At 43.8% G+C, this 17,557-nt stretch overlaps 2 protein-coding genes across 6 annotated transcripts in view; one reads left to right on the forward strand and one right to left on the reverse strand.

Annotated features, from left to right (window-relative positions):
* Window positions 1-16,417, forward strand: part of ANO8 (anoctamin 8) — a 70,040-nt gene extending 53,623 nt beyond the window's left edge. The window contains exons 14-18 of the mRNA XM_081312661.1: window positions 499-1,272; window positions 1,610-1,801; window positions 3,254-3,385; window positions 7,488-7,598; window positions 11,505-16,417. Coding sequence (XP_081168787.1) covers window positions 499-1,272; window positions 1,610-1,801; window positions 3,254-3,385; window positions 7,488-7,598; window positions 11,505-12,170 — 1,875 coding nt within the window. The 3' untranslated portion in view covers window positions 12,171-16,417. The remainder of the gene's footprint in view (window positions 1-498; window positions 1,273-1,609; window positions 1,802-3,253; window positions 3,386-7,487; window positions 7,599-11,504) is intronic.
* The window catches only part of DDA1 (DET1 and DDB1 associated 1), a 55,272-nt gene that overhangs the window by 11,485 nt on the left and 26,230 nt on the right, over window positions 1-17,557 (reverse strand). For 4 of the 5 annotated variants that reach the window (XR_014024481.1, XR_014024482.1, XR_014024483.1 and 1 more), the window contains exons 6-7: window positions 3,302-3,628; window positions 1,628-1,885 (exon numbers count right to left, since the gene is read on the reverse strand). The exons of the other annotated variant lie outside the window; for it this stretch is intronic. The gene's annotated coding sequence lies outside the window, so the exon portion shown is untranslated. The remainder of the gene's footprint in view (window positions 1-1,627; window positions 1,886-3,301; window positions 3,629-17,557) is intronic. 5 annotated transcript variants of the gene reach the window in all.

A 17,557-nucleotide genomic window follows, 5' to 3' on the forward strand; every position in this document is an offset into this window, starting at 1 on the left:
ACATGATAGCAATCTTCCAATATCTAAGAGGGTGCCCCAAAGAAAAGGGGGGGGGGGTCAAGCTATTCTCCAAAGCACCTGAAGGCAGGACAAGAAGCAGTGGGTGGAAACTAATCAAGGAGAGAAGCAACCTAGAACTAAGGAGAAATTTCCTGACAGTGAGAACAATTAATCAGTGGAACAAATTGCTTCTAGAAGTTGTGGGTGCTCCAACAGTAGAGCTTTTAAGAAGAGACTGGACAGCCATTTGTCTGAAATGGTGTAGGGTTTCCTGCCTGAGCAGGGGGTTGGACTAGACAACCTCCAAGGTCCCTTCCAACTCTATTCTGTATTCTATAAGATAAAGGGAGGGGCTAAATGCATTCAGACTTGTAAGATTCTGTTACCATAACCTCATGAAAAAAGTAGTATTGACCTGCATGACTTTGGCTTGCTAGTCTTGTCTGTCCTGAAGGGCTAATACCTGGATGCCTTACTCTTCCCTCCTGCCTCTTTCAGATGCTGGCTACACTCCTCATCACCCGCCAGTTCTTGCAGAATATTAAGGAAGTCTCTCAGCCCCACTTATACAGCAAGTTCAAGCGTGGTGACTTCAGTATGCAAAACCTTCGGGAGGTGACCCATACCCTCTTCCGCCTGCTGACCCAGAAGTACACATTCACCACATCATCGCACAGCACCAACCCTCGGCATCCCAGGCACGGTGACTCGCCGGCGGGCCACAGGCCAGAGGTCCATGAGGCCCCAGAGGGGGCCGCCAAAGGGGAGAAGAAATGCCTCAACGGGGGGTGCGGAGTGCCTGAAGAAGAGGAAGAGGAGAAAAAGGAATCGGACTCAGAAGACGAAAGCATCATTGACTGTGGGTTGAAGCTGAAAAAAGTGAGCTTTATTGAAAAGGCCGACCGCAAGACGGGGGATCCCAGTTTAGAGGACATGAGCTTCCTGGAAGAAGGTAGTCCCACCATGGTGGAGAAAGGGATGGACCCGTCCTCGGTCTTTGAGCTGTGTGAGGATGATGATGAGAGTGATGAAGCCTCGGAGAGCCCATTCAAGACCCTACCAGAAGCTAAGGAGCCAGCTGTTACTATGCGGACTCGGAGGGCGCGGGTGGGCAAGAACCTCACAGAAGGGGAGGAAGAAGAAGAAGAAGAAGAGGAAGATGGTTATGAGAATCGAAGACATGCCAGGTCCTCATGGATCGATCCACCAGAGGAGAACTACACCACGCAGCTTGCCCAAGCCGAAGTGGAGAGCTGCATGAAAAAATATGAGGTAAGACCCAAATGCGCTTCTCTAATAGGCAAGCAGGCTATTAGTGTGATTGTTGACTAATTAGTCTATTTAATTAATTGGTATTTGGACCTTTCTTTTTTAAAAAAAACCTTTCCACTATGAAAGATGGTGAGCTCTGAAAGTTACTCGTTTTTGCTATCTTTGGAGCTCCTTCCGGCAAAAGAAAACAATGCGGCTTCAGACACCAACGGCTAAACTTCAGAATAAAAGAAGTTTAGAGAAGAACAAATGAATAAGGTGCTGCATGGGCTCTGTAGTTCTCTCTTGCACATGCACACACAAGCCATCCCGACATTTTGATCCTGTCCCAACCCAGGACACTTTTCAAGATTACCAGGAGATGTTCATCCAATTTGGCTACGTGGTCCTCTTCTCGTCAGCTTTCCCCTTGGCTGCGCTGTGTGCCCTGATCAACAATATCATTGAAATCCGGAGCGATGCCTTCAAGTTGTGTACGGGGCTCCAACGGCCCTTCGGGCAGCGGGTGGAAAGCATTGGAGAGTGGCAGGTAAGCCTGGATTTTTCATCTGGATGCAATTAGCCAGTGGAATGGCTTGCCTTCGGAAGTTGTGGGTGCTCCATCACTGGAGGCCTTTTAAGAAGAGATTGGACAGACATTGGCCTGGAATAGCAGAAGGTCTCCTGTTTCAGCAGAGGGTTGGAGTAGAAGACCTCCAAGGCCCCTTCCAACTCTGTTCTGTTCTGTTCCAACTTCCACGAAGGCAACAGTCCCTCCCTTCTTGGCCATGGACAAACTGATGCAGGTAGTCCTCAATTTATGACCATTTAGCAACAATTTGAAGTTACAGTGGTGGTCAAGCTGCATCATTGCAGCAGCCCCATGGTAACATGATTCGGATGCTTGGCAACTAGCCTGAATTTATGACAGCTGCAGGTTGCTGGGGGTGGGTTTAGCGTATGGTGTACATAGCCAGGGAAGGCTATAATGTTTTTTTTATCACTGGGTAGTTCTGGCAGCCTTATTAGTTCACACATGCAAGGCTATCCATGGTCCATCATAGGGGCAAACTAGCTTTGCAGCAGCTGGCTAGCAACGTTTGGAGTTGCCGTGTCCCAAGGTCTCATGATCCCCATTTGTAATCTTTCCAGCTGGTTTCCAATAAGCAAGTCAAAGGGGAAAGCTGGATTCACTTAACAGCTGCACAATTTGCTTAACAACACTGGCAAAAAGTCATGACATTCTTGTGCGGTTACATGATGAGTCACTTAATGACGTTGCCTAACAGCAAAAGTTCTGGTCTCAATTGTGTTTGTAAATTGAGGACTAACTGTATTCTGAGGTAGATTATGATTATGAAAGCTCTATTTACTTACTTAAAAGCCATTGATTGACAGCTCACTGCTCCTCTTCCACAAATGAATTTTCCCCCCTTTTGGTGAAAATCACTGCCTTGGTAGCCATTGCCATATCATACGGGTCCCTCAACTACATATTGATTGAAGGACATCTCGTTTTACCTGTCACTCTACGGCTTCCCTCAAGTTTGCTCCTGTTGCACTGTATGGGTAGTCCTCAACTTACGACCACAATTGAGCCAAAAATTATGTTCCTAAGTGAGACAGCTGTTGAATGAATTTTGCCCTATTTTGCAACCTTTCTTGCGACGGTTGTTAAACGAACCACTGCAGTTGTTAAGTTAGTAACATGGTTATTACGTGAATCTAGCTTGTCAAAAGGGGATCCCATGATCCCAAGACACTGAACCCATCATAAATGGGAATCAGTTGCCAAGCAAGGGATCACGTGACCATGGGGATGCTGCAGTGACTTTGAACTTCAAACAGTCACTAAATGAGCTACTATAAGTGGAGAACTACCTGTATATTATGCAGCCTTTCATTTCAAGTTGCTAAAAAAAGAGAAGGGTTCTTCTGAAGTCAGTCCCTGCAAGTGCCTCATTTTTTTAAAAGGCCTTTCTCCCCCCCTCCCCCCCTTCAGAAAGTGATGGAGGCCATGGGCGTCTTGGCGATTGTGGTGAACTGTTACCTGATTGGCCAGTGTGGGCAGCTGCAGCGTCTTTTTCCTTGGCTGAGTCCTGAAGGTGCTATAATATCTGTGGTGGTGCTAGAGGTAAGACTGCAATCTTCTTCTTCTTCTTCTTCTTCTTCTTCTTCTTCTTCTTCTTCTTCTTCTTCTTCTTCTTCTTCTTCTTCTTCTTCTCTCTCCTCCTCCTCCTCCTCCTCCTCCTCCTCCTCCTCCTCCTCTTCTTCTTCTTCTTCTCCTCCTCCTCCTCCTCCTTCTTCTTTTCCTCCTCTGTGTATAGTCCTCGACTTACAACCATTTGTTTAGCGACCGTTCGAAGTTACGATGGCGCTGAAAAAAAAGTGACCTATGACTGTTTTTTTCACACTTGCGACCGATGCATCGTCCCCATGGATGATAGAAGAGTATATGCAGCAGGGATGGGCAACTATGGCAACTTTACAACTCATGCACTTCAACTCCCAGAATTCCTGAGACAACCAAAGTCTGGATGGAGGCTGCCACCATGTAATAGAAGTCCCTTTTTTTTTAGGTGCACTGGCAACTGACTCATATTTATGACGGTTGCAGTCTCAGGGTCCCCTTTTGCGACCTTCTGACAAGTCAGTGGGGAAATCCTTGACAATCGTGTCACTAACTGAACAACTGCAGCAAGATTCACTTAACAACAGCAGCAAGAAAGGTCGTAAAATTGGGGCAAAACTCACTTAATAACTGTCTTACTTGGCAACAGAAATTTTGAACTCATTTGTGGCAATAAGTTGAGGACTAATTATATTATTCCTTTGGTGGACTTCCTAAGCTCTCTCTTCTACTGTATATATTTCATATTTATCCAACTACTGAGAAAGAACAGCTGATAATTAGAAGGAGCACTGATACGTCATGATTACAATGCCAGGTTTTTGTTTATTTTGTCATTTTTTATGATTGTTTTATTTATTGGTCGTTTACAGTTGTTGTAAGCTGCACAGAGTTGTGTAAGATAGGCAGCCATATAAATCTTTTAAATAAATATGTTGCTGGATTAAAGCCCGGAACAACAGTTGCACTCATTTTATTATCTTAATAATTTATTATCTTAATAATGATTATGCACTCCAGACTTCAACACTACAGGTATTCCTCAACTTACGACTGCAATTGAGCCCAAAATTTCTGTTGCTAAGTGAGACAGTTGCAATTTTGCCCCATTTTACGACCTTTCTTGCCACGGTTGTTAAGTGAGTCACTGCAGTTGTTAAGTTAATAACAAGGTTGTTAAATGAATCTGGCTTCCCCATTGTCTTTGCTTGTCAGAAAGTCAAAAGGTGATCACACGATGCTGGGACCCTACAACTGTCATAAATATGAGTCAGTTGCCAAGTGTCTGAATTTTGATCATGTGACCATGGGGATGCCGCAATGGCCGTAAGTGTGAAAAACGGTCATAAGTCACTTTTTAAAATTCAGTTGTAACTTTGGTCACTAAATGAACCGTTGTAAGTCGAGGATTATCTGTCTTAGGGAGGGGCTGTCTTCATCCTCTTTCTCTCACACATAATATCTGGGCTGAGTTCCCTCTTACTCCTCTGGAGTGCCCCCCCCTCCCTCCCTTCCTCCTGGGGTTCCACCTCCTGACTACAGTCCATTGCAAGAGCCCCAGAAACAGCCTAACCCCAGGCCTGGGAACCCGAGCCAAGTCTTAGGAGAAAACTTGGAAAGTGGGAGCAGAATATATCTTTGGGAATATTTTGGATGCATCATGCAAAGACAACTCATTGGCAAAGATCCTGATGTCTGGAAGCCTTGAAGGCAATGGAGAAAAGCCAAGACTGCAAGATTAGATATCATCATTGGTGACTCATCTCACAAGACCTCAAAGTCTAATGATTACTGAACAGCCCTGGCGAAGTAACATTTGTTACGTCAGGAGGAGTTAGAAGTGACTGAATAGCAGTCTGTTTCCTGTTGCAGAAGTACGCAGTGGTCTGACTTTGAGTTAGTATAAGGTCTCAAGTGATAGCACTGAAAAATTGAAAGACAACAGACATTAGTTAAATGTCGGGGTTCTTGTCTCAGAACTTGCACGTTTGAGACTTTGCAAGATTTCAGCCCATTTTTAAAAGTACATACACAATTTTTCATTTAAGCAATTTTGGGGGATGTAGACACTATCTGGTTACAAGTGTAGCAGAGGCCGTGGCGTCTGCAAGTGCTTGTCTGATGACCTTTTGTCGTAAGGGCCGCTGCATTTTATTATTTCCTGTAGCTCATTTTGTTATGTAATTTTCCATGTAAACAAATGAGGTTCAAACTAAAAAACCCCAAACACCTCTCTTATATGATGGAACAAAAATGTTGATTCGAGTTTGATAACAGTATCTTAAAAACACATTTCTTCTGATAGAACCCGTTTATTGGTGTTCTGTATTGTTGTGTGTGAACACAACTTGCTTTCTGCCCCTTTCTGTCCAGTCCACTACCAGATCAGTAAATTAGCTCCGAAGGAAGGCTAAAACTCCTTTATTGCGATTGGCTGAAATAGCAGAATTTTGCAAATCTGATTTAAATGATGATGATGATGATGATGTTGGAAGGGACCTTGGAGGTCATCTAGTCCAACCCCCTGCTCAGGCAGGAAACCCTATACCATTTCAGGCAAATGCTGTCCAGTCTCTTCTTAAAAACTTCCAGTGTTGGAGCATTCACCACTTCTGGAGACAGGTTGTTCCACTGGTTACTTGTTCTAACTGTCAGGAAGTTTCTCCTTAGTTCTAGGTTGCTTCTCTCCTTGACTAGTTTCCATCCGTTGCTTCTTGTCCTGCTTTCAGGTGCTTTGGAGAATAGCTTGACTCCCTCTTCTTTGTGGCAGCCCTTGAGATATTGGAACACTGCTATCATGTCACCCCTCACCCTTCTCTTTGTTAAACTACACATACCCAATTCGAGCAACTGTTCCTTATATGTTTTAGCCTCCAGCCCACTAATCATCTTTGTTGCTCTTCTCTGTACCCTTTCTAGAGTCTCAACATCTTTTTTACATCGTGGTGACCAAAACTGGATGCAGTATTCCAAGTGTGGCCTTACCAAGGCATTGTAAAGTGGTATTAGTACTTCACGTGATCTCTCTATACCTCTCTCCCTTTCTTATATTCCTGTGAATTAGGGAAATGCCTAAGCCTCTTCCAAATATGATTTGTCTGTGCTGGATTTACCATACATATTTGCATATAAACCAACCTCACATTTTTAACCAAAATACCATGAAAAATATACCATCCGTAGATAAGCCAATTATAAAGATTAAAACATACAAACATGTTTAAAACTGGCTTATCCACAGGTGGCACATTTTTTTCGTAGATGGCACATTTTTTTTCATTGTTATTTTGGTCAAAAATATGAGGGTCAGGTTACCCACAGATGAGCTTTTAATTGTTATTACATATGGAGCACAGAGATACACGGGCACTTTTTAAAAGAATTACTGTACAGTATATAGTTGTGAATACATACATCCTGGATAAGCCAAACCCAATTTTGGGGATGTATTTTAGCAGCTAAAACTCTTGGCTTATCCACAAGTCTCTTGTGACAAGTTATGGCAAGTTTATGTTGCCATTTGGGTGGTGGACATTGTCTAGCCTAGCGAAAAGAAGGACCAGGGGTGACATGATAGCAGTGTTCCAATATCTGGGGGGTTGCCACAGAGAAGAGGGAGTCAAGCTACTCTCCAAAGCACCAGAAGGCATGTCAAGAAGCAATGGATGGAAACTAATCAAGGAGAGAAGCAACCTGGAACTAAGGAAAAACTTCCTAACAGTGAGAACAATCACCAAGTGGAACGGCTTTCTTTCACAAGTTGTGGGTGTTTCATCACTGGAGGCTTTTAAGAAGAGATTGGACAGCCATATGTCTGGAATGGTATAGGGCAGGGGTAGGCAACCTTGGCTCTTTTATGACTCGTGGACTTCAACTCCCAGAATTCCTGAGCCAGCATGGCTGATTCAGAAATTCTGGGAGTTGAAGTCCACGAGTCATAAAAGAGCCGAGGTTGCCTACCCCTGGTATAGGGGCTCCTGCTTGAGCAGGGGATTGGACTAGAAGACCTCCAAGGTCCTTTCCCAACTCTGTTATTCTGTTGTTCTGCATCTTTGTCAAAGTCATCTTCCTTACTCTTTAAAGCCTGTCTCTCTTCTCTCCACAGCATTTTGCCCTTTTGCTCAAATATATCATCCAAATCGCAATTCCTGATATCCCAGCCTGGGTTGCAGAAGAGATGGCCAAACTTGAATACCAGAGGCGAGAGGCCTTTAAGGTGAGTCTCGCAAGAGAGATGCACAACTTTGAGTCCTTGCTTTGCTTTTTTAAAAAAAAACAATACAGGTGGTCTTCCATTTACAACCATTCATTTAGTGGCCATTCCAAGTTACAACAGCACTGAAAGTCGTGACATGACCAGTTTTTTCACTTATACACTTAAGATGTATTGATGACAGATGTAGTGTTCCACGGTCATGTGATCACCAATTGTCACCTTCCCAGCTGACCTCTGACAAAGTCAAGTGGGGCCGGGGGCGGGGAAGCTACCACATGATTCATTTAAGCCTGCAATGATTGGCTTAACAACTTAGCTAACTTGGCTTAGCAAAAAAGTTGTAAAATCGAGCACAACTCACTGTCCACAGTATATTTTGCCAGTAGTGCTGTGGAACATCCAGGTGCACTTTTGCAAACTTCAAACGTGGAGAGATGAAACCAAAATTGAGTTGTTTGGGAAAAACACACAACACTATGTGTGGAGAAAAACTGGCACAGCACACCAACATCAAAACCTCATCCCCACTGTAAAACATGGCGGAGGGAGCATCATGGTTTGGGGCTGCTTTGCTGCCTCAGGGCCTGGATGGATTGTTGTCATTGATGGGAAAATGAATTCCAGAGTTTATCAGGACATTTTGCAGGAAAATGTACGACCATCTGTCTGCCAACTGAAGCTCCGCAGAGGATGGGTGATGCAACAGGACAATGACCCAAAGCATACAAGTAATTCAACAAAACAATGGCTTCAACAGAACAGAATACGTCTTCTGGAGTGGCCCAGTCAGAGTCCTGACCTCAACCCAATTGAAATGCTGTGGCATGACCTTAAGAGAGTGATTCACACCAGACATCCCAAGAATATTGCTACATTGAAACAGTTTTGTGTGCAGAGGAGTGGTCCAAAATTACTCCAGATCATTGTGCAGGTCTGATCTGCAACTACAGGAAACGTTTGGTTGTGGTTATTGCTGCCAAAGGAGGGTCAACCAGTTATTAAGTCCAAAGGTTCACATACTTTTTCCACCCTGCACTGTGAATGTTTCCATCTTATGTTCAATTAAAACATGACAACAGCTAATGTTTGTGTAGTATTATTTTAAGCAGACTGTGTTTTTCTATTGTTGTGACTTACATGACGTTTAGAGCGCATTTTATGGCCAATTCATGCAAAAAACCACATAATCCCAAAGGGTTCACATACTTTTTCTTGCAACTGTACCTGTAAGCATGCATTGGCTCCCCCTATGTGACCTGCAAGCTTAATTCCAGCCTATTGTACAAGGCCAGGCCAATTTGGGGCAAATTCTTGCTATCCCACTGCAACAGTGAACTCCAATCAAGAAACTTTCACTCTCTGGAGCAGCATCCCATAGTAGTAAGAGCTGCCCCATCTCTCTGAAAACCTAGCTTTGGTCCCAGGTCTGGGGTTTGTCTAGGATCCCTGTTTGTTTTTTGTCACCTGTAAAATTATTTTAGTTTGGGCTGTCCATTTGGTTTAAAGTTTTTTAAGCTGTTTTGTTACGGTTTTTCAGTACAGGTAGTCCTTGACCTACAGCCACAATCGAGCCCAAAGTTCCTGTTGCTAAGTGAGACATTTGTTAAGTGAGTTTTGCCCCATTTTACAACTTTTCTTGCCACAGTTGTTAAGTGAAACACCGCAGTTCTTAAATTTTGTTGTTGTTGTTGTTAGTTGCGAAGTTGTGTCCGACCCATCGCAACCCTATGGACAACGTTCCTCCAGGCCTTCCTGTCCTCTACCATCTTCTGGAGTCCATTTAGGCTCACGCCTACTGCTTCAGTGACTCCATCCAGCCACCTCATTCTCTCTCATCCCCTTCTTCTCTTGCCCTCAATCTTTCCCAGCATTAGGCTCTTCTCCAGTGAGTCCTTCCTTCTCATTAGGTGGCCAAAGGATTTGAGTTTCAGCTTCAGGATCTGGCCTTCTAAAGAGCAGTCAGGGTTGATCTCCTCTAGGACTGACCGGTTTGATCGCCTTGCAGTCCAAGGGACTCGCAGGAGTCTTCTCCAGCACCATAGTTTAAAGGCCTCAGTTCTTTGGCGCTCAGCATTTCTTATGGTCCAACTTTCACAGCCATACATTGCAACTGGGAAGCCATAGCCTTGACTATACAGACTTTTGTTGGCAGGGTGATGTCTCTGCTTTTTAGTGTGCTGTCTAGATTTGCCATGGCTTTCCTCCCCAGGAGCAAGCGTCTTTTAATTTCTTGGCTGCAATTCCTGTCTGCGGTGATCTTGGAGCCCAGGAAAATAAAATCTGCCACTACCTCCATTTCTTCCCCATCTATTTGCCAGGAATTGAGAGGGCCGGATGCCATGATCTTGGTTTTCTTAATGTTAAGTTTCAAGCTAAGTTTAGTAACATGGTTGTTAAATGAATCTGACTTCCGCATTGACTTTGCTTGGCAGAAGGTCACAAAAGGTGATCATATGACCCCGGGACACTGCAGCCATCCATGGGGCTGCTGCAACGGTTGTAAAGTGGGAGAAATGGTCATAAGTCATTTTTTTTCAGTGTCGTTGTAACTTCAGTCACTAAATGAACTGTTGTTAGTCAAGGGTTATCTTTATGCTGGCCAGAGTCCATTGGAGTTGGGCAGCTAATAAATTCAAAAAACTAAATAATAATAATAAAAAGCTAGATTCTTGGAAAGGAATCTAGATTTAGTGAAAGGAAAAAATATATATTTTTTAAAAAATCCTGGCAACTGGAAATGTGTACTAAAGCCTCCATTTACCAATGAGTAGCTAAGGGAGGGCCTCTACAGTCCTTTTGATGCAGAAGGATATTATTTCCCAGTTGTCACAAATGACAAGAATCTCTTCCAGCCCCGTGGTATTTTGCAGCTAGCTGCTCCCGCTCCCAGATAATTCCATTTACTTATTTGCAAAATATCCATCATTATGTTTGATGTAAAAATATGACCTTTAAAAACAATTCAACTAGCAAAGTATGGAGCACAATGGGTGCTTATGGGATGGCACATGCTATTTTCCGGAGCAAGTGTCCCTGCTCCACCCGATCATCTTTCGGAATGATAGTTTATTACAGTTAGTCCTTGATTTACAACAAGTTCATTTAGTGAGCGTTTGAAGATACAAAAGCTCTGAAAAAAGTAACTTATGACCATTTTTCACATTTACAACTGTTGTAGCATCCCCATGGTCATGTGATCAAAATTCAGACCTTGGCAACTGATTCATATCTATCTATCTATCTATCTTTCTATCTATCTATCTATCTATCTATCATCTATCTATCTATCTATCTATCTATCTATCTATCTATCTATCTATCTATGTCAAATAATTGTTAACTATTTAGATTACCTTGCTAGGCCCCAAACATGGGGCAAAACTTTATTTCCTGTTTCAGCCTATCTTGAAGGCCATCGAACAGGCAGTAGTCACACCGGACAGCTCATATATTTATGTTAATTCTTTGTTAGTAATTTACATATATATATATATATATATATATATATATATATATATATATATATATATATATGAGATGTTTACAACGTCTCGGGTTATGTCACCAGTTTTTGTGGCCTTCTGACAAGCAAAGTCAATGGAGAAGCCAACTTCACTTAACAATCATGTTACTAATTTAACCACTGCAGTGATTGCCGCAGGTGTAGCAAGAAAGGTCATAAAATGGGGCAAAACTCACTTAACAACTTTGTCGCTTAGCAAACATAAATTTTGGGCTCAGTTGTGGCCGTAAGTCAAGGACTGCCTGTATTAAAAATAAGGGTGAGAGAGCCCTCTGCCTGTGAGTTTAACGTGTCAAAAAGGACAGAGAGTCTTCAGGGAACAAAGGGGAAGCTGATGGGGGCTGCAATAAATCATTAATTCTTTTGTTGTTATTCCTCCCCAGAAACACGAGCGACAGGCCCAGCACCACTTCCAGCAACAGCAGCGTCGTAAACGGGAGGAAGAGGAGCGTCAGCGCCACGCTGAATATCATGCCCGGAAAGAACGTGAGAGCAGCCGGGAGGAAGGCAAGGCTAATGGTGGCGGGCAGGATCTTGGACACGAGAAGAGTCAGCCCAAAGGGAAGGGTCCAGGAGGGTCAAGCCACGGATCAGAGAAACCCAAACGGCCCAGCTCCCTCCTGGCCACCAACAACGTTATGAAGCTCAAGCAGATCATCCCTCTACAGGGCAAGTTTTTATCAGGGAGCACCGGGGCAGCTGGCCCTGGGACGGCCCGTTCACCCCAGTCCCCCACTAGTACTGATAACAAACTACCTGGGTTCCTTAGTTTCAAGTTCCTTAAGTCCCCAGAGACAAAACGGGAAGCCAACACTGAGAAGGTGCAGTCACCCACTAAGCCTTTCAACCCCAGCAAACTCTTCAACTTCAGCAAATCCGAAGGGGGCAATGGGGCATCCTCCCCGCCACGGCCCGGCCCTTCGGCAGATGCAGGCGAAAAGCCTTTGGCCAGCAGATCACATCTCAACGGGTTGGCAGATGAGGAGGTGTCTGAGGACCTGGAGATCCGAACAATGGTGGAGGAGGAGGGGCCAAGCCACAAACTCTAACCCCTCGGTGGGGAGTGAGAGCCGGGGAGGAATGAAGAGGAGAGCGTGGGTTGCTAGTTGGTTCCTCAAGCAGAATTGGGGCAGCCTCTGCCTTTAATTGGGAGAGGTTTGCTGGGTCTGTCAACCCTTTTCCAAGCAAAATCAGGGTAACCCTGGCTGAGATTTACATTTGGAAGGGAAAAAAAAGTTGAAGATGGTTCCAGAGAGGTTTTGATGGCTTTGGCCTGGAGACTCAGTTCTGATATTGATGGTTGTTGATCTAAGTCAGATTTTAAACTGACTTAGAGTAAGGAAAGCAAACTGCAAATTAGAAGCGAAGGATATGAAGCAGAGGGGTAGAGGGCGCTTCCACTAACCCTTAACAGGTTGTGTTACACGTCTTTCCCCTTATTTTGTCAGAGCTTGGGCCAGGAAGGCATCCTAGCTCAAACTGATTGCCTAAATTTTAGCCCACATTCAGAATTGATCACATTCCCAGATGCTTCTCTGTCTTTAACACAGATGGACAAGGCTGCAAAAAAGTGGGTGCAATTTCTTGTTTAAGAAGTCACGACCTTTTGAAAATATCATTAATCTTCATTGGAGCGTTTTTACTTTCCCTCCGGAGTTTTGTTTAGCGAGAACCCCTTCAGGTCTTAGATAGAATTTCAGCCATAGCTAGTGCAGTCTTTCCCTGGGTGTAAATATTTCTAAGAGCCACAAATACTGGAATTTGATAGGGGAGGAAACTTTGCATTGCTTTTCCCTCCTTCCATTTAAATCATAGATGATCCCCGTGCATTCCCGTTTCTGCTTGAAGAACAGCCTCACGCGGCAGCCAAATCCAGGAAGCTGAGGAGGCTGGAAGGGGAGGGGGAAGATTGGAACCATGGTCCATGCATGATTGACATCTCTTGCACTAAAACTGGGAAAAAAACCCCACAGTGACTTTCACGTTTCTGAGACACGATTCAAAAGCTGCCGCGGTCGATCAAAAAAAAGAAAAAGAATTGGGGCAAGTTATTATTAAGAGTTCTTGAAACAAAGACCTGCCACCTATTTTCTTTCTACAAACTCAGTAATAAAGAAATCAAGAAATAAAGGGATGGGGGATAAAATCTAATTTGGAAGGAACTAGTTATTATTTTCTTGCAATAAGGACCTTGACCTGTGACAGGCTGTGCCAAGGAGATTTTTCTCAATTTGCCGCCCAATGGGGAAAGCAGTTACAGGTAGTCCTCGACTTACGATCACAATTGGGATTGGAAATTCCATCACTAAATGATCTGGTCGTTAAGTCAGCCAAGCCCTATTTTGTCACCTTTTGCCATAGTCATCAAGCACATCATACATGCCACTTCCCAAGCGCACAAGCGACTGCGAGGATGCCGCAACAGTCCTAAGTGGCTAGTCATAAGCCACTTTTTCCAGTGCCATCATAATTCTGAACGGTTGTTAAATGAACGGCCGTAAGTCAAGGACTAGTTGTAAACTGAGCTAATTTTTAATGACTTCATGGAGAAATCCGGGCAGTTGGCTTTGCCAGAATATGAAAGAGTTTGCGACTGCTGCTGTTGCTGCCCTCTGAAATACTTCTTTCAAATTCGGAGTCCAGCCTGTACAGCAAGGATTTCCTGGTCATTTTTTATTTATTTATTTTTTTAATCCCATTTATATCCCGCCCTTCTCCGAAGACTCAGGGCGGCTTACAATTTAAAGCACAAACCAATGTGCTTAGCAATAGCCTTCATTCTATGTATATGCCTGCTTATTAGGGCTTTCGCCCCGCCAAGCGGCATTATTACAAAGTCAGCTTATTGCCCCCAACAATCTGGGTCCTCATTTTACCTACCTCGGAAGGATGGAAGGCTGAGTCAACCTTGAGCCTGGTGGGACTCGAACCTGCACTAATTGCAGGCAGCTGGTGTTACTTAAGGAGGCATTAGCCCTCTGCTCCACCAAGGCTCCTATTTCTTTAGTAGTATTAACTGTATTAAGTTAATACTGCTTAGCTTTTAAAATATTTAGGTGCATCCACTTGCTGAGTTGAGAGGATAGAGTTTAAGCTAAAAAATTTAAAAAAATCCAGAATTCATATTGGAATAAATAGGAGGAGGGTAGGGAGAATGGAATTTTGTCATTAATTTGTCCCGAGTAGATAATAGCTATCGTTATCACCTTCAGGAACTTTCTACCACTTTGGAAATGGGGTGGGTGGAACTTTTTTTTTTTTAATCAGGCAGTGACTACCGGTATTTGTACTTTTGCCCTGTGGCCTAAATTTCTCACAACTGGTCTGGATAGGAAGGGAGGGGGAAAAAAATCCTCCTTTAATCTGGCAGCTGCTTTCAATATGCAAATCACTGTCAACCCCCCCCCCTCTTGTTTTGTTCCTTTTTTTTTTAAAGAGCAATTGAACCCGTAGCCAAAAAAAAAAAAATAGCAGTATCTCTTGGTTTCCAGCTTTGCAGAATCTTTGAATGTAGTTTTGTTAGCAGAGACGGCCTCTGGCCCCCACCCCACCCCCCCAACACAGATCTACGGCAGCATCTCAAGTTTTGTCAGCTTCCCCAAATTAAAGGAAAACTGCTTTGTCTTTTCTTTACTAGTCCAAAGGAGTCGGTCGCTTTGCAGGACGGAAAAGAAGTGATTCTAAAGGAAGGGACTTCACTTTATCTTCTATACACAACCCCCGTCCTTCTCCAGAGCAATTTTGCCATCGCCGCAATACATAATTGACTGCTAATATATTTGCTCCCCACAAGCCACTGCAGTGATCAGGTTGGAGAGGGATTTCCAGCAGGTGCCGCCGGCCACCTTCCTGGCCTGCTCCCGAAAAAGCCCCTCAGAGGATTTTCGACCACTAAATCCTCCAAAGGAAAGGGGGGGGAAAACAATAAGCAAGTTCTGATGTCTGTCATCCGAATCACTCCTTTGTCCGATTGGTGAAGCCAAGTACGGGCCTAGCTGCATTTCCACCCCACGCAGAATGCAAAAAAGGGACTGACCTGCATGGCTTTGATGCTCAAAGCTTCCTCTCTCTCTCTCTCTCTCTCTCTCTCTCTCTCTTTTTGTGGTGGCATCACTTTCAAGCTGTTTCGCAAGAGCAATAACACAACGCTAGCAGCTACCAAGTCCATTGCTGGATGCCAAGAAAATAGCCATGAGAGAAAGACTGGTATGCTGGCTTGGACTCATCCTGGACACGTGTGGGTTTTTCAACATAGCTTTTCTGTCTTCTTCTATCAAGTTGGCAGAAGAGGAATCCCACTCGCAGCTCTTAGCTGGGACACCAAGGATTGCTCTCTTCTCTTGGTGGACTTGCCTGCCTGCATTTCATTCCCTAGCAAAAATGGGCCACTTTCATTCTGCTGAATGGTTGGAGTACGAGGTGTCATCGGGATAACCAATCCATTCTCCTGCTTTCTTCATTGCCTAACTACGGAATGTGTTTTTCCCAGTGACCCAGCCTTCATTCACGTTTGCCATGTCAGCCAAGCAGAGCTTAGCAAAACAGGCAATTCACAGAAAGGCACAATTTGAACGCGCCAAGAATCCTCCCAGGCCAGGTGGGATTTGGGGTGGGCAGGAAGGCTCCCTTCCCCTCCTCTCGCACCCCCCGCCCCCCCAAATTCTGCAGCACCCCAGGCCCAACCCAGATATTGATCGCAGAGTACCTACAAAAGCACTGGTCTCTTTCATGTCTTACTCTTCTGAGTAATTAGCTGTACCAGAGGATTTGTTTTTTTAACAAGAGGAAAGCAAGGGGGACGGTTGATTTTTATTTATTGATTTGCTGCATTCTAATTTATTTCTGTGACTCGACCAAGGAGGCGAGGGTGGGAGAATCTCAATTTCTTTTTATTTTTGTCATATTTTTGTAAATTTGGCAGAAATGCAATAAAATTATATTTCAACAAAAGGAATAAAAGTGGGGTAGGGCAGGGCTGACGCCAGCAACTTCTGCAGCATTTATTTATACAAGGGCCTTGTGGTATAACTTTTGCTACAGAGGATACATTATAAAAAGGTTGAGGGGAATCATTTATTTCATTTATATGTTGCCCATCTCACTGGGTGGCTAATCTGAAACCTATTATCGAATGTGGTTTATTATATTGAACGTTATTTAATTGTGACTTTACAAGTGCCACTCACTTTTGGCTGGTCCACAGAAAGTGCTGTGCCAAACTCAAGCCACATTACTGCTTAAGTGCCGTGTGTAAAAGCAACCACTGCCTTAACATTAGTTAGGCTTCAGGGAGGCTTTAAAAATAGTTTCCTTCGAGTCCTAGTGACTGCCTGAAGTAGTCCTTGCAGTTTTCTTGGCAAGGATTTTTGGAAGTGATTTGCCATTGTCTCCTTCTTAGGGCTGAGAAGAGTGATGGGCCCAAGATTGCCCAGTTCGCTTTGTGCCTAAGGTGGCACTACAACAGTCTCCCATTTTTTAGCCTAGGCCCTAGAGTCCTTAGCCACTGCACCAAACTGGCTCTTTTAGAAATACAACCATGTGTTAATTCCATGTTACTGGAGTTATACTTTGCAACTGCTTAAAATAGCCTTTGGTGACCTTGATCCAGCTAAAAGTAATCTAGCTTCATATCTTGGGCTAAGCAAGGGATCTTTTTAGGGTACCTTTTGAACTTTTGAGAATATGGCATGTGTTCTCACAAAATCTCTTTGGGGAAGAGGCTGCCTGCTCACAAAATGGTTAACACGAGGGATGTAATTTGCAATTTGCCATCTTTTCTGCTGGAGCTGGTACTTTGCAAGCCTGTCGCTTCATTTCCTTAATTAAAGGGTTTCCTAAAACTTGTCCAATGACCCATAGAATTTTATGGGTTCTATGAAAGGTGGTTGAGATGTACACGGACAATCCTAGAGGTAACAACGTGGATCATTTTGTTAAAATATGGCCAGATTCTAGGTTTCAACTGAAAAAAATCTGGGCAGCCCCTAATTTTTGCTATAAATCTACTGGTTATCTGTGTTTACAGCCCTAATCCAGAAATCCTATTTTAAGTATCAGAGATTTGTCAGATTTTGGGAGCAACAGACACAAATCTTATTCACCATTTTGATTAAGTTCTATCAAACTCAAGTGTTGACTTTTAGCAACCAGACAAATCTTCCAGAATGATCTGCCCCAAAACTGACACTTCATGTCTTTATTCATTCATTTGGGTTCACTCTACGTATAAACTCCACTCCTATTTTACAGGCACCTGGGTTTAGCTGATCCCTCTTTCCTTCCATTAGTCTACACAGCTATAGGAACCTGATTCATGTATTTTGTTGAGTCAAAACAAAACCACTCCTATTACGGCAAGGCACAACAACCAAACAAGACAACGAAGTCATGAGCTGCCCTGCCACCCCAAATTTGATTATGTTCTCTCTCTGTAATT

The sequence above is a fragment of the Vipera berus genome (assembly GCF_964194415.1).
Source record: "Vipera berus genome assembly, chromosome: 1".
NCBI classification, from domain to species: domain Eukaryota; kingdom Metazoa; phylum Chordata; class Lepidosauria; order Squamata; family Viperidae; genus Vipera; species Vipera berus.